We start from the raw sequence: 12,901 nt of genomic DNA, 5'->3' as shown, positions 1-12,901 counted from the left end.
CCACCGTTCAAAACCTACATGGGGTGTACGTTAATTAGGTATAAATGTGCAGCATGGACTTGCGGGCCAAAATATGTGCTGTAGGTCTAAATTTAAAATAATATGCATCTCAACCAGCTTTATTTACAAGGGAGTGGATGAAAATAGAAATTGAGAAAAAAATGGAGAGGTGAGGTGAGTAACTCCAAAAGGTGGCAAAATTGAGCTTTAGGAAGAGATCACCTTTGTGAATGGCTTTCAGGTGGGATACCTGAAATGGAGATGATGGAGGAAAGGATTGTGGCCCTATTGCGAGCTGGCAAGAGATGAGCAGACATTGCAGGTAGGCTGAGGAAGGCCTGAGATGACTTAGGAAAGATGAGAATTTTTCAATCTATATACATAATGTGGAGAACAGGGAGGTTAATAAGAGGTGACTTAATTGGAGAGTGGATGGATTGGAACGGGTGCAGTTGGATAAACATCAAAGATGATAATTGGCAGCGGAGGTTGAGCTGGGTATCAGCCACCATGAGCACATTCACGAGAGAGTTGGGTTAGGGTTATTTTACATTCCCGTTTATAATTTTACATAATAGAAGTACAGTATTTTAATAATTTGCATAAATGGAACTTGTGTGAAGAAATGAAGGTCTCACCTACATCAGGCTTTGGTGTTTTTTGTTCCTGCGCTGAACACATCATGCACAACGACTCGGTAGCAGCTTTGCGACAACTGTCCAGGGAGTGAGATGTCATTAAGCAGATTCAACAAAGTAAAAGGGGACAAAAATATGCTCACAATTTCTCTGTAGTATTTTAAAAATTTCTGCACGAACATGAAGAGGATTTTAAAATAAAGAAGTGGCCCAACAAACATGTGAGGGTTCTGTCTTCAGCACACACAGGGATACTTTGATCTGACTATGATCAGTTACATTCCCTATTTTTTTAAATTGTCCATTCATTCAGAATCTATCAATTTAAACTCTCTAATCATAGACATCGTCATCTTTTGTAAAAAAAATTTATTTATTCGTTCAAAAAACAAATTATATATGACATATACAGCAATTAAACATGAACATCCCCCCTTCAACCAACTCTCCTAAGGAGAGCCATAAAAAAAGAAAGGATATTTTAAAAAAAGTTAAATATACATATTAAAATCTAATCAATATAAATTGAAATATAAATATTCCGAATATAACAGCCACTTATTAATTAAAAAAATTATGCGAAACATGTAATTTTTCCATTATTAAACAATATTTCATCTCATTATGCCATCTATTAATATCAATCATATTTGTATCTTTCCACGTACTAGCAATACATTTTTTCGCTACGGATAAAGCAAAATATACAAAAGCAAGCTGGAATTTATCTAATCCTAAGCCTTTCAGAGATTGCAAACTACCCAATAAAAATACTGTTGGATCTAAAACTATTCTAATCTTATACAGATATTCTAAAAATGATTGAATTTTCTTCCAAAAAGATTGTATATGTATACATGACCAAACAGCATAAAAAAAGTTCCAACCGTATCCCACATCTAAAACACAAATCTGATTCATTAAAACCATATTATTTTAATTTTTCAGGTGTCAAATATAATTGATGTAAAGAATTGTAATTAATCATTGCATAACGTGCATTTATCAATCTAGTTACACTATCATAACAGATATCTAACCAATTATCTTTGTAAAAAATAAAACCAATATCCGCTTCCCATTTAATTTTAGATCTATCCCAACCCTTTTTATCCATACCATCCTGTAATATTTGATACATAAATTAAATATAACCCTTCTCTGGTACCATCATAAGAAAAGTCTCAAATTTAGTCATTTTAGGTAAAATCATACCTCTACCAAACATACATTTTACCAAAGATCAAATTTGATAATAAAGAAATAAAGAATTCTTATCAACACCAAAATCTTCCTTCATCTGATTAAAAGATAAAAACTTACCCTCTTTAAAACAATCTCCCAAATTTTTAACACCTTTAAATCTCCAATGCAATAAACTTTGATTATGTATTGAAAAAGAAATAAGTTGATTATTATATAATGGAGTCAAAGCCAATAATTTACCCCTAGAACCTATCATTTTATTTTTCTTTATCCATAACTTTTTTTGAAGACTTTATTTAAAATTTTATAACATGAATACAATAGAGAATTACATTTAAAGAAAAAAAAAATTAAAATGGTATGATTACAATATTAATTACAATATTACATCAGAAAACTACACAAAATAACCCCCCCCATTAATTGTAACACAATATTAGTAATCTAACTTAAAATTAGTCCAGCCCTCCCCCCCAAAATAAAGAGTGAAGAGTTAATAAAATTAACAATATTATATATGGGAAAAAAAATACCCACTTACAAAAAAAGAGATAAAACTTAACCTAAAAAAAAATTCCAACAACAAAAATTTTTTTTATCAATACTAAAATATCACGCTTAAACATATATTTAAATCAAACTTAAATGCATATAATTAGCAAACAGAGTCCACTTTAACTTATAAAAAGACATCTTATCCTGAATTGAAAAAGATATCCTTTCCATAGTCAAACAAAATTTAATCTCCAAATACCACTTATCTAACGTTAGTATATTTTTATCTCTTCAAGTACGTGCTATACATTTCTTAGCCACGACTAAAGCTAAATAGATGAAGGAAATCTGATAATCCTCTAAACCTAAATCAATTAATGATTGCATGTTCCCTAATAAAAATATATCGGGATCTAATACAAGATGAATATTATATAAACTGCTAAAAATAGATTGAATACCTTTCCAAAACTGTTGCAATCGATCACAAAGCCAAACAGTATGCAAAAAAGTATTGGCCGTCTGATCACATCGAAAACAAGAATCCAACTTACTAAGACCAAATTTTTAAAATTTCTCCGGCGTTAAATATAGCTTATGAATAAAATTATAATTAATCATCGCTAGTCTAGCGTTAATTAATTTCCGAATACTATTCTGACAAATTTCCTTCCAAGCTTCTTCAGCTATTTTATGTCCTAAATCTTTTTCCCATTTCAACTTATCTTTATCCCAGTCTTTTTTATAATCAATTTCTTGTAAAATACAATACAAATCAGATATATATCCCTTTTTTGGAATTGAAAGTACATATTCTTCAAAACTAGATTCAGGCAATAAAATCATATGTCAACCACATAATTGTTTTACAAAAGATCTTAATTGATAATATACAAATATAGAATTTCCACTAATACCATATTTCCTTTGTAATTCGTCAAAGGAACAAAAACAACCCTCAGAAAAACAATCAGATAAATTTTTTATTCCCTTCTTTTCCCATTGTTTCAAAGTGCCATTGGAGACCGTAAAAGGAACAAGTTGATTATTATATAATGGCAATCTTCCAGAATATATATTTTTAAATCCCAATTTTTTAAGTTTACTTGTCCATAAATTCAATAAATGTTTCAATATTGGCACATCGTAAGTTCGTAGTAAATTTTTATTCCATCGAAACAAAAACTCATGATGAAATTTTTCTAAAATAAACGCCATTTCTAACTTTACCCAACTAGGTGGGTCGTCCATATTCATTAATGCACTAAGAAATTTAAATTGAGCTGCTTCGTAATAATGCTGAAAATTCGGTAATCTTAAACCTCCAAATTGAAAATCCCACATCAATTTTCTCATTGCTACTCTTGGAAAATTTCCCTTCCATAAGAATTCTCTAATCGCTTTATATAAGTCCTTAAAAAAACTTTTTTTTTAAAAAATAAGGAATTGATTGAAACAAATATTGTATTCTAGGAAAATATTCATTTTTATGGTATTAATCCTCCCTAGTAAACCCAAAGGTAGACCCCTCCACCTAATCAAATCTAATTTAATCCTTTTTATTAAAGGAAGATAATTAATTGAGTATAATTCTTGAAATTTCGTATTAACATTAATTCCTAAATATTTAATTTGTGTAGTCCACTTCAAATTTGTAATATTTTTATACACTGAATAATCATCTTTACAAATTGGCAAAATTTCACTTTTAGCCCAATTTACTTTATAACCAGATAATTGGCCATTTATCCATAACTTAATTAAATATTTTAGTATAGGCACATTATATTGTAACAAATTCATATGTCATCTTCCAGATAAAAGAAATCTCTTTCCAGATTCTCTGATTCATCATCTGAAAAATCATCCTCATAGATGTCTTCATCTTCATCGTATGTGTCATGCCACTCCGGGACATACTCCTCTTCATCATCTTCATACTCTCCATCATCTTCCTCTGTCTGACTCCCCGATTTCTCTCTGTTGCAATAAAGATGAGTTAAAAGTTTAGAGTGTAGAGGAATGTATTGATTTATTTGAGTAATTTGGTGGTTGACACAATGGGTAAATGGACAAGCAGACTTTGGCCAGTAAATATTTTATTTTGAGGATATTTCAGCTCAGTTAATTGCTCTATTACTTCGAAAGCATGCTTAAAACAAAGATCAAAAGGTCAGTCAAAATTCCATTTTCCTGCAAAATACATCAGGGCCAAAAGTGCATTTTGCAATCATTAAAAATAACACTTGGAATAGATCAATGACTCACCAAATTTGCATGTTACAGGTGAACAGAATACATTATAATGACCCATGGAATGGTTCATTTTCTCGCAAGGAAACAGGAAGTGTTCGATTGACATCATGGGCCTAAAGGCTCTACTATTCTATGTTGCTTCTTCCAAAAAATTCCATCACCTATGTGAGGCAGAAATCTACGCTGGTTTTCTTAATTTTCCCCTAGCTATCCAAATGTTTGTAGATTCTATCTCTCCAGCAGTTTCCCTACCATTGATGTCAAACTAACATGCTATAAGGAAACCGGTGGAGCATCAGCTGTTGACTGAGGCAGTGAACGGAGACATGGATGGGAGAGAACATCTTGTGAAGTGACAAGATGAGAGATGACTTAATAAGGGTATATAACATTTTGAAAGGCATCCAGAACCTTTTTCACAGGCCGACAGGAGCAAATACCAGAGGACATCTGTTTAAGGTGAGTAAAGTTTAGAGGACAAGTCAGATTTGATTTTTTTTACATGGAGAGTGGTGGGTGCCTGGAATGCACTGCCAGGGTGGTGGTGAAGGCTGGAACAACAGGGACATTTGAAAGAATTAGACAAGCACTGGGTGTAAGAAAAATAGAAGGTAATGGGAGTGAGGTGGGCAAGGGTTAAATTGTAGGTTGACATGAGACAGCACAACATTGTGGGCCGAATGGCTTGTACTGTGAAATAATAGCCTGTGTTCTAAAAGGTGCTGACCTAACAAGGCTGCCACATGAGTACCGAGCATAACAAGTCAGAAGCTCTGCAGACCTCCTACATCTTGACATGAATGTCTGAAAGGACCACCAAAAATTAAAGCTTGGGAGGGACCAAGAATATTGCCACCTCCACAATGTCAAGGTGACTGCAACAGGTGATGCACTAGCAACTACGCTTGGCCAGAAGTGCCGAGCAGGTGATGCTCCTGGGCTCCTGGCATCTCCACCATCATACAACAAAAGGGCAGGATTCCTCCTGTCCTCACCTACCACCCGACCAGCCTCTGCACCCAACACATCCTCTGCCATTTCTGCCACCCACTACGTGATCCCACCACTAGACACATATTTACCTCTCCTCCCTTCTCCACCTTTCGTAGGGACCACTCCCTCGTAACTCCCTTATCCATTCCTCCCTCCCCACCAATCATCCCCTTGGTACCTACCCGTGACCACAGGAGATGCTTCACTTGCGCCCACTCCTCCTCCACCACCATTCGGAGCCCCAAACAGTCCTTTCACAGTGAAGTAACATTTCATTTGCGAATCTACAGGGGTCATCTGCTGCATCTGTTGTGGTCTCCTCTACATTGGAGACTGAGCACAGACTGGGAGATCGCTTTGTTGAGCACCTAGTCTCTGTCCGCCTCAATCGTGTGGATCTCCCAGTGACCACCCATTTCAATTTTCCATCTCATTCCCTTGCTGACATGTCTGTCCATGGTCCTATGTTCTATCATACTGTGGCCGCCTATAAATTGGAGGAACAATACTTCATCTTCTGTCTTGGCACCTCCATTAACACTGACTTCTCTGGCTTTCGTTAAACACCCCCCCCCCCTCACACCCACTTCTTCCAGCTCTCTCTCTCTTTTCCCTCAGTTTCCTTTCTCCAGACAAAATCAATTCTCACCTCTCCTCTTATATCCAAATAACTGGTGTCAGTCTGGTCTCCTTCCCCATCCAGCACTGTCTCTATTCTGAGATTTCCTCTTTTTTTGCTTATTTCTTGAAGATGGGCTCAGGCCTGAAATGCCAGCAATATCTATCTCCTATGGATGCTGCAACCGGCTGAGTTCCTCCAGCATTTCTGTGTGTTTTTACAAGCTAGTCATTTGTCACAAGTGATAGGGACGTTTTCCTCCCCTTTTATTTGACTGCTGGAACAAGTCCTGGCGCTTTAGTGGAATTTTGAACTTGTGTTTCCAAGTCAATATTCTAGCCTTTGAATATCAGTCCAGTAACCTCACCGGACAAAGTGGCGATACTCTGTCTGCCTTACGGTAGACAAAAGTTAAAGAATTTCATGTTTGCTACATTCTAAATGTAGTACAGTATTACATGACAGTAACAGAACCTTTTTATGTTTACCTTTAGCCGATGGAGCCAGTTGTGCCTCTCTGAAGGTCAAATCCTGTGGGTCTAGTGGACTTTCTCCTTGGGTTTTGTCTAAACATTTGTAATGAAGTGGAACAGGGAAGCTTGTCTGAAACACTATGGGGATGTCGTCCGATAAACCACATTGCTGTGTCTGTGGTGACATTTAGACTGGAGTAGCCAAGAGTAGGCCTCCCTTTTGAGAGGACACCAGTGAAGTAGTTGATGTTTTGCCACAGTTGGTCATGTCCTGGTCACCGTTACTGAAAGTAGCTTTTAAATTCCCCAGGTACCACGGTGGTGTTTGAACTCAAGTCCCACATCTGGAGCAGTTATCCAGGACCTCACGTACTCAGTTACCACCACTGCTCCAACCAGGACCTGCTCAGCACTGTACAACAGTGCTGCCTGCCCCAGTACAAGCCCATGACCTGCAATGTCCATATTTCTCTGCTTTGTGCCAGGACACTCTTGGACTTACTCTTTGTTGGAATCCGACAGCGCTGTGTTCAAATGGTCTCCGGACTGAACTTCATTCTGATCAACTCCTTGCTTTGGCTGAAAGCCCACACGGAAATCCTTGAAATAGCAGATTATACCTCCATTAGTTCATATCAGACCATAATTACCCAGATCACAAACCCTAGCAACTTCATTCCAAACATTTAGACTCTAATGGATCAAATTATCTATAATGACGTCAGATGTATATGTCTGCACTGGAGCAGATTGTGACTTGTGTGAACCTGGGATATCTGTTCCCAACACAGATCTGGCATTCCTTTCAATTTCTAACACTGTCAAGGTACAAGATTTTAGAGTAAATGAGTAATTCCATCAAGGTCTAACATTTACCTTTCAATCACTCAAAACCTTCTTAAGCAATACACAAATCCAGAATACGACATTTTCCCTTCAACTACAGAGCTGCAATGTTCAACCTTGACCCCTTCCTTCCTTCCCACCAGACACTCCTTCCAGGTGAAGCAGTGATCCATTCAATGTCATGGACTGCACTTGAAATTGTACCTACACTGCATTTAATCTGCAGGGATGACCCAGGTCTCCAGTTACCTGCCCCCTGAATTCTCCACCCTCTGACCAATCTGTCCATGGCCTCCTGCACTGTCAAAATGGGATTCATTTTATGCCCACATGGGCTCAATGTCGCCTCAGGCACCATATCGGATTCATCAACTGCAGTTCAGTCACTTTCTTGTTGGCCTCAGAACCAGCCAGGTTTGCTGAGGATCAGTAGTTCCCCCTTTGACTAGTGTGGCCTGGTCTGCTTAGGGCCCCCACACCTCAGTATTTTGCAGCTTTTACATTCCTCGAGATTTTTCCAACTGCTCTTGTCATTCAACTTTTAAATGTTTATGTTCTCTCTATAACTGCCCTCATTAATCAACCAATGATGCTTTTCCCTCAACCCAACCCTGGCCTCACCTAATCAGAGATTATTTGACCCTCTCCTCTCAAAACATCTCAGCACTTTATAACCAACGTGTTCTGTCTCCTCAGTTATACATAAAGGGTATTTGCAGCATTATTAAATGGGTGAGGCGCCAGAAGACTGGAGGGTGGTTGATGTTGTGGCTTGATTTTAAAAAGGCTGCAAGGATAAGCCAGAGTAATAAGGTTTTTTTTTTGGGGGGGGGGGTTTAAATTTTTTATTTTTCACACTATAAATCACATTGATCAAGATACATACATTTTCCTTTTCAAATAAATAGTGTCGTTTTCTCCCCCTCCCACCCTCCCTACCTCCCCTCCCATTCATTTAAAGTTCAGAATCTAAGATACATTAAACCCGTCAAACAATGTTGTCACTCAATAAAAATAAACAAGAAATTCCACTGAGTCAGTTCTTTTCATTCTCTTCTCCTTCTGTCATTTTAGGTGGTAGATGTCCCCGGTAGGTTTTCTCTATTATGTTTCATGTCTGGCTCCCATATTTGTTTGAATATTGTAATGTTATTTCTTAAATTATAGGTTATTTTTTCTAATGGAATACATTTATTCATTTCTATATACCATTGTTGTATTCTCAAGTTATCTTCTAATTTCCAGGCTGACATAATACATTTTTTTGCTACGGTTAGGGCTATCCTAACAAATCTATTTTGTGCACCATCCAAATCAAGTCCAAATTCTTTGTTTTTTATGTTACTTAGGAGGAAGATCTCTGGGTTTTTTGGTATATTGCTTTTTGTGATTTTATTTAATATCTGGTTTAGATCTTCCCAAAATTTTTTCACTTTCTCACATTTCCAGATTGCATGAATTGTTGTTCCCATTTCCTTTTTACAGCGAAAACATCTGTCTGATACTGTTGGGTCCCATTTATTTAACTTTTGAGGTGTAATGTATAGCCTGTGTATCCAGTTATATTGTATCATACCTAACCTCGTGTTTATTTTATTTCTCATAGTTCCTGAGCATAACTTCTCCCATGTTTCCTTCTTTATCTTTATGTTTAGATCTTGTTCCCATTTTTGTTTAGTTTTACCATTTGTTTCCTCATTCTCCTTTTCGTGTAGTTTAATATACATGTTTGTTACAAATATTTTGATTATCATTGTGTCTGTAATCACATATTCAAAGTTACTTCCCTCTGGTAACCTCAGACTGCTTCCCAATTTGTCCTTCAAGTAGCATTTCAGTTGGTAGTATGCCAACACTGTATCGTGAGTTATATTATATTTATCCTTCATTTGTTCAAAGGATAATAATTTATTTCCCAAAAAGCAATTTTATATTCTTTTGATCCCTTTTTTCTCCCATTCTCTAAAGAAAAGGTTATCTATTGTAAAAGGGATTAGCCGATTTTGCGTCAGTATTAGTTTTGGTAGTTGGTAATTTGTTTTATTCCTTTCTACATGAATCTTCTTCCAAATATTGAGCAGATGATGTAATACTGGAGAATTCCTGCATTGTACCAATTTTTCATCCCATTTATATAATATATGTTCGGGTATCTTCTCCCCTATTTTATCTAGTTCTAATCTAGTCCAATCTGGCTTTTCCCTTGTTTGATAAAAATCTGATAGGTATCTTAATTGTGCGGCTCTATAATAACTTTTAAAGTTTGGCAGTTGTAAGCCTCCTTGTTTATACCATTCTGTTAATTTATCTAGTGCTATCCTCGGTTTCCCCCCCTTTCCATAAAAATTTCCTTATTATTTTCTTTAACTCCTTGAAGAATTTCTCCATCAAGTGTATTGGCAATGCCTGAAATAGGTATTGTATCCTTGGGAAAATGTTCATTTTAATACAGTTTATCCTTCCTATTAGTGTGAGTGGTAAGTCTTTCCAATGCTCTAAGTTGTCCTGTAATTTTTTCATTAGTGGATAATAATTGAGTTTATATAGATGGCCGAGATTTTTATTTATTTGTATACTTAGGTATTGCATTGCTTGCATTTGCCATCTGAATGGTGATTCTTTCTTAAATTTTGAGAAATCCGCATTATTCATTGGCATTGCTTCACTTTTATTTGCGTTAATCTTGTATCCCGACACTTCTCCATATTCCTTCAATTTCTTATGTAATTCTTTTATTGATATTTCTGGTTCTGTTAAGTATACTATAACGTCATCTGCAAATAAACTGATTTTATATTCCTTGTCTTTTATTTTTATCCCTTTTATTTTATTTTCTGTTCTTATCTGTTCTGCTAGTGGTTCTATGGCTAACGCAAACAATAAGGGCGATAGTGGGCATCCCTGCCTTGTTGATCTGCTTAAGTTAAATTGCTTTGAAATATATCCATTTACTGTCACTTTCGCCAATGGCCCCTTATATAATGCTTTAATCCAATTAATATATTTCTCTGGTAAGCTGAATTTTTCTAGTACTTTGAATAAATAATTCCATTCTACTCTGTCAAAGGCCTTCTCTGCGTCTAAAGCAACCGCTACTGTTGGAGCTTTATTTCCTTCTACTGTATGAATTAAGTTAATAAATTTACAAATATTGTCTGTTGTTCGTCTTTTTTTAATAAATCCAGTTTGGTCTAGATTTACTATTTTTGGTACATTGTCGGCTAATCTGTTTGCTAATAGCTTAGCTATTATCTTCTAATCTGTGTTAAGTAAAGATATTTGTCTATATGACGCTGGTGCAAGGGGATCTTTCCCTGTCTTTGGTATTACTGTAATTATTGCTGTTTTGCATGAATCTGGTAAGCTTTGTGTTTTATCAATCTGGTTGATTACTTCCAGGAGGGGAGCAATTAATAAATCTTTAAATGTTTTATAGAATTCTATTGGGAATCCATCCTCTCCTGGTGTTTTATTATTTGGTAGTTTTTTTATTATCTCTTGTATTTCTACTATTTCAAATGGTTCTGTTGATTTATTTTGTTTCTCTGTTTGTAATTTCGGTAGTTCCATTTTAGTTAAAAATTCATCTATTTTGTCTTCTTTCCCTTCGTTTTCAGTTTGGTATAATTGTTCGTAGAATTCTCTGAAGTTTTCATTAATCTCTGTTGGATTATATGTGATTTGTTTGTCTTTTTTCCTTGATGCCAATACAATTCTCTTAGTTTGTTCTGTCTTAAGCTGCCACGCTAGAATTTTGTGCGTTTTTTCTCCTAGTTCATAATATTTCTGTTTTGTCTTCATTATGTTCTTCTCCACCTTATATGTTTGTAGTGTTTCATATTTTATTTTTTTATCTGCCAATTCTCTTCTTTTAGTTGTGTCTTCCTTCATTGCTAATTCTTTTTCTATATTTGCTATTTCCCTTTCCTGATTGTAGTCCTTCTTCATCTTGGTTACATAACTTATTATTTGCCCTCTGATGAACGCTTTCATTGCGTCCCATAGTATAAACTTATCTTTCACTGATTCCGTATTTATTTCAAAGTACATTTTAATTTGTCGTTCAATGAATTGTCTAAAATCCTGCCTTTTAAGTAGCATGAAGTTTAATCTCCATCTATACATTCTTGGAGGGATGTCCTCTAACTCTATTGTCAATATCAGGGGTGAGTGGTCCGATAATATTCTAGCTTTATATTCTGTTATCCTAACTCTCTCTTGCACGTGAGCTGATAACAGGAATAGGTCTATTCTTGAGTATGTTTTATGTCTACCCGAATAATATGAATATTCCTTTTCCTTTGGGTGTTGTTTCCTCCATATATCCAAAAGTTGCATTTCTTGCATCGATTTAATTATAAATTTGGTTACTTTGTTCTTTCTGTTAATTTTTTTCCCAGTTTTATCCATGTTTGAATCCAAATTAAGGTTGAAATCCCCTCCTATTATTATGTTCCCTTGCGTGTCTGTTATCTTCAAAAACATATCTTGCATAAATTTTTGATCTTCTTCGTTAGGTGAATATACATTGAGTAAATTCCAAAACTCCGAATATATCTGACATTTTATCATTCCATATCTCCCTGCTGGATCTATTATTTCCTCTTCTATTTTAATTAGTACATTTTTACTGATTAATATAGCCACTCCTCTAACTTTTGAGTTATATGACGCTGCTGTTACATGTCCTATCCAATCTCTCTTTAATTTCTTGTGCTCCATTTCAGTTAAATGTGTTTCTTGCACAAATGCTATATCAATTTTTTCTTTTTTCAGTAAATTTAGCAGTTTCTTCCTTTTGATTTGGTTATGTATTCTGTTAATATTTAAAGTCATATAGTACAACATAGCCATTTCATACTTTGTTTATCTTTCCTTTCCGTTTCCTCATCATCATTTAAGATTATTTAAGATTATGAAAGGGATAGACAGAATGGATGTGGATAGACTATTTCCGTTAAGAGGAGGAAAGTTTAAAACAAGAGGACATGAGTTAAGAATTAAGGGGCAGAGGTTTAGAGGTAACATGAGGGGGAACTTCTTTACTCAGAGAGTGGTAGCTGTGTGGAATGATCTTCCGGGAGAAATAGTGGCGGCGGAGTCAATTGTATTATTTAAGAAAAGGTTGGACAGGTATATGGATGAGAAGAAGATGGAGGGTTATGGGCATTGTGCAGGGAGGTGGGATTAGAAAGGGGTGTTTGGTTCGGTGCGGACTAGAAGGGCCTAATGGCCTGTTTCCGTGCTGTAATTGTTATGTTATGTTATGACCTTTCCTTCTTATCCATTTCTGCTTCCTTGTTTTGAACACTTTATAAGACAACATTTCTAAAACATCAAACATTTCCCTTATTCTCCTATCTAAAATTTCTTTA

At 35.5% G+C, this 12,901-nt stretch overlaps 1 protein-coding gene across 5 annotated transcripts in view; it reads right to left on the bottom strand.

Moving 5' to 3' along the window:
- Positions 1-992: 992 nt before the first annotated feature.
- The window catches only part of LOC138737218 (cullin-9-like), a 260,972-nt gene continuing 249,063 nt past the window's right edge, over positions 993-12,901 (bottom strand). For all 5 annotated transcript variants that reach the window (XM_069887889.1, XM_069887888.1, XM_069887891.1 and 2 more), the window contains 2 exons: positions 7,183-7,280; positions 993-4,319 (listed from right to left, as the gene is read on the bottom strand). In XM_069887889.1, the coding sequence (XP_069743990.1) occupies positions 4,139-4,319; positions 7,183-7,280 (279 nt within the window). In that variant the 3' untranslated portion in view covers positions 993-4,138. The remainder of the gene's footprint in view (positions 4,320-7,182; positions 7,281-12,901) is intronic.

The sequence above is a fragment of the Narcine bancroftii genome, chromosome 6, assembly GCF_036971445.1.
Source record: "Narcine bancroftii isolate sNarBan1 chromosome 6, sNarBan1.hap1, whole genome shotgun sequence".
Classification (NCBI taxonomy): Eukaryota; Metazoa; Chordata; class Chondrichthyes; order Torpediniformes; family Narcinidae; genus Narcine; species Narcine bancroftii.
This window is presented reverse-complemented; position numbering and strand designations above follow the sequence as displayed.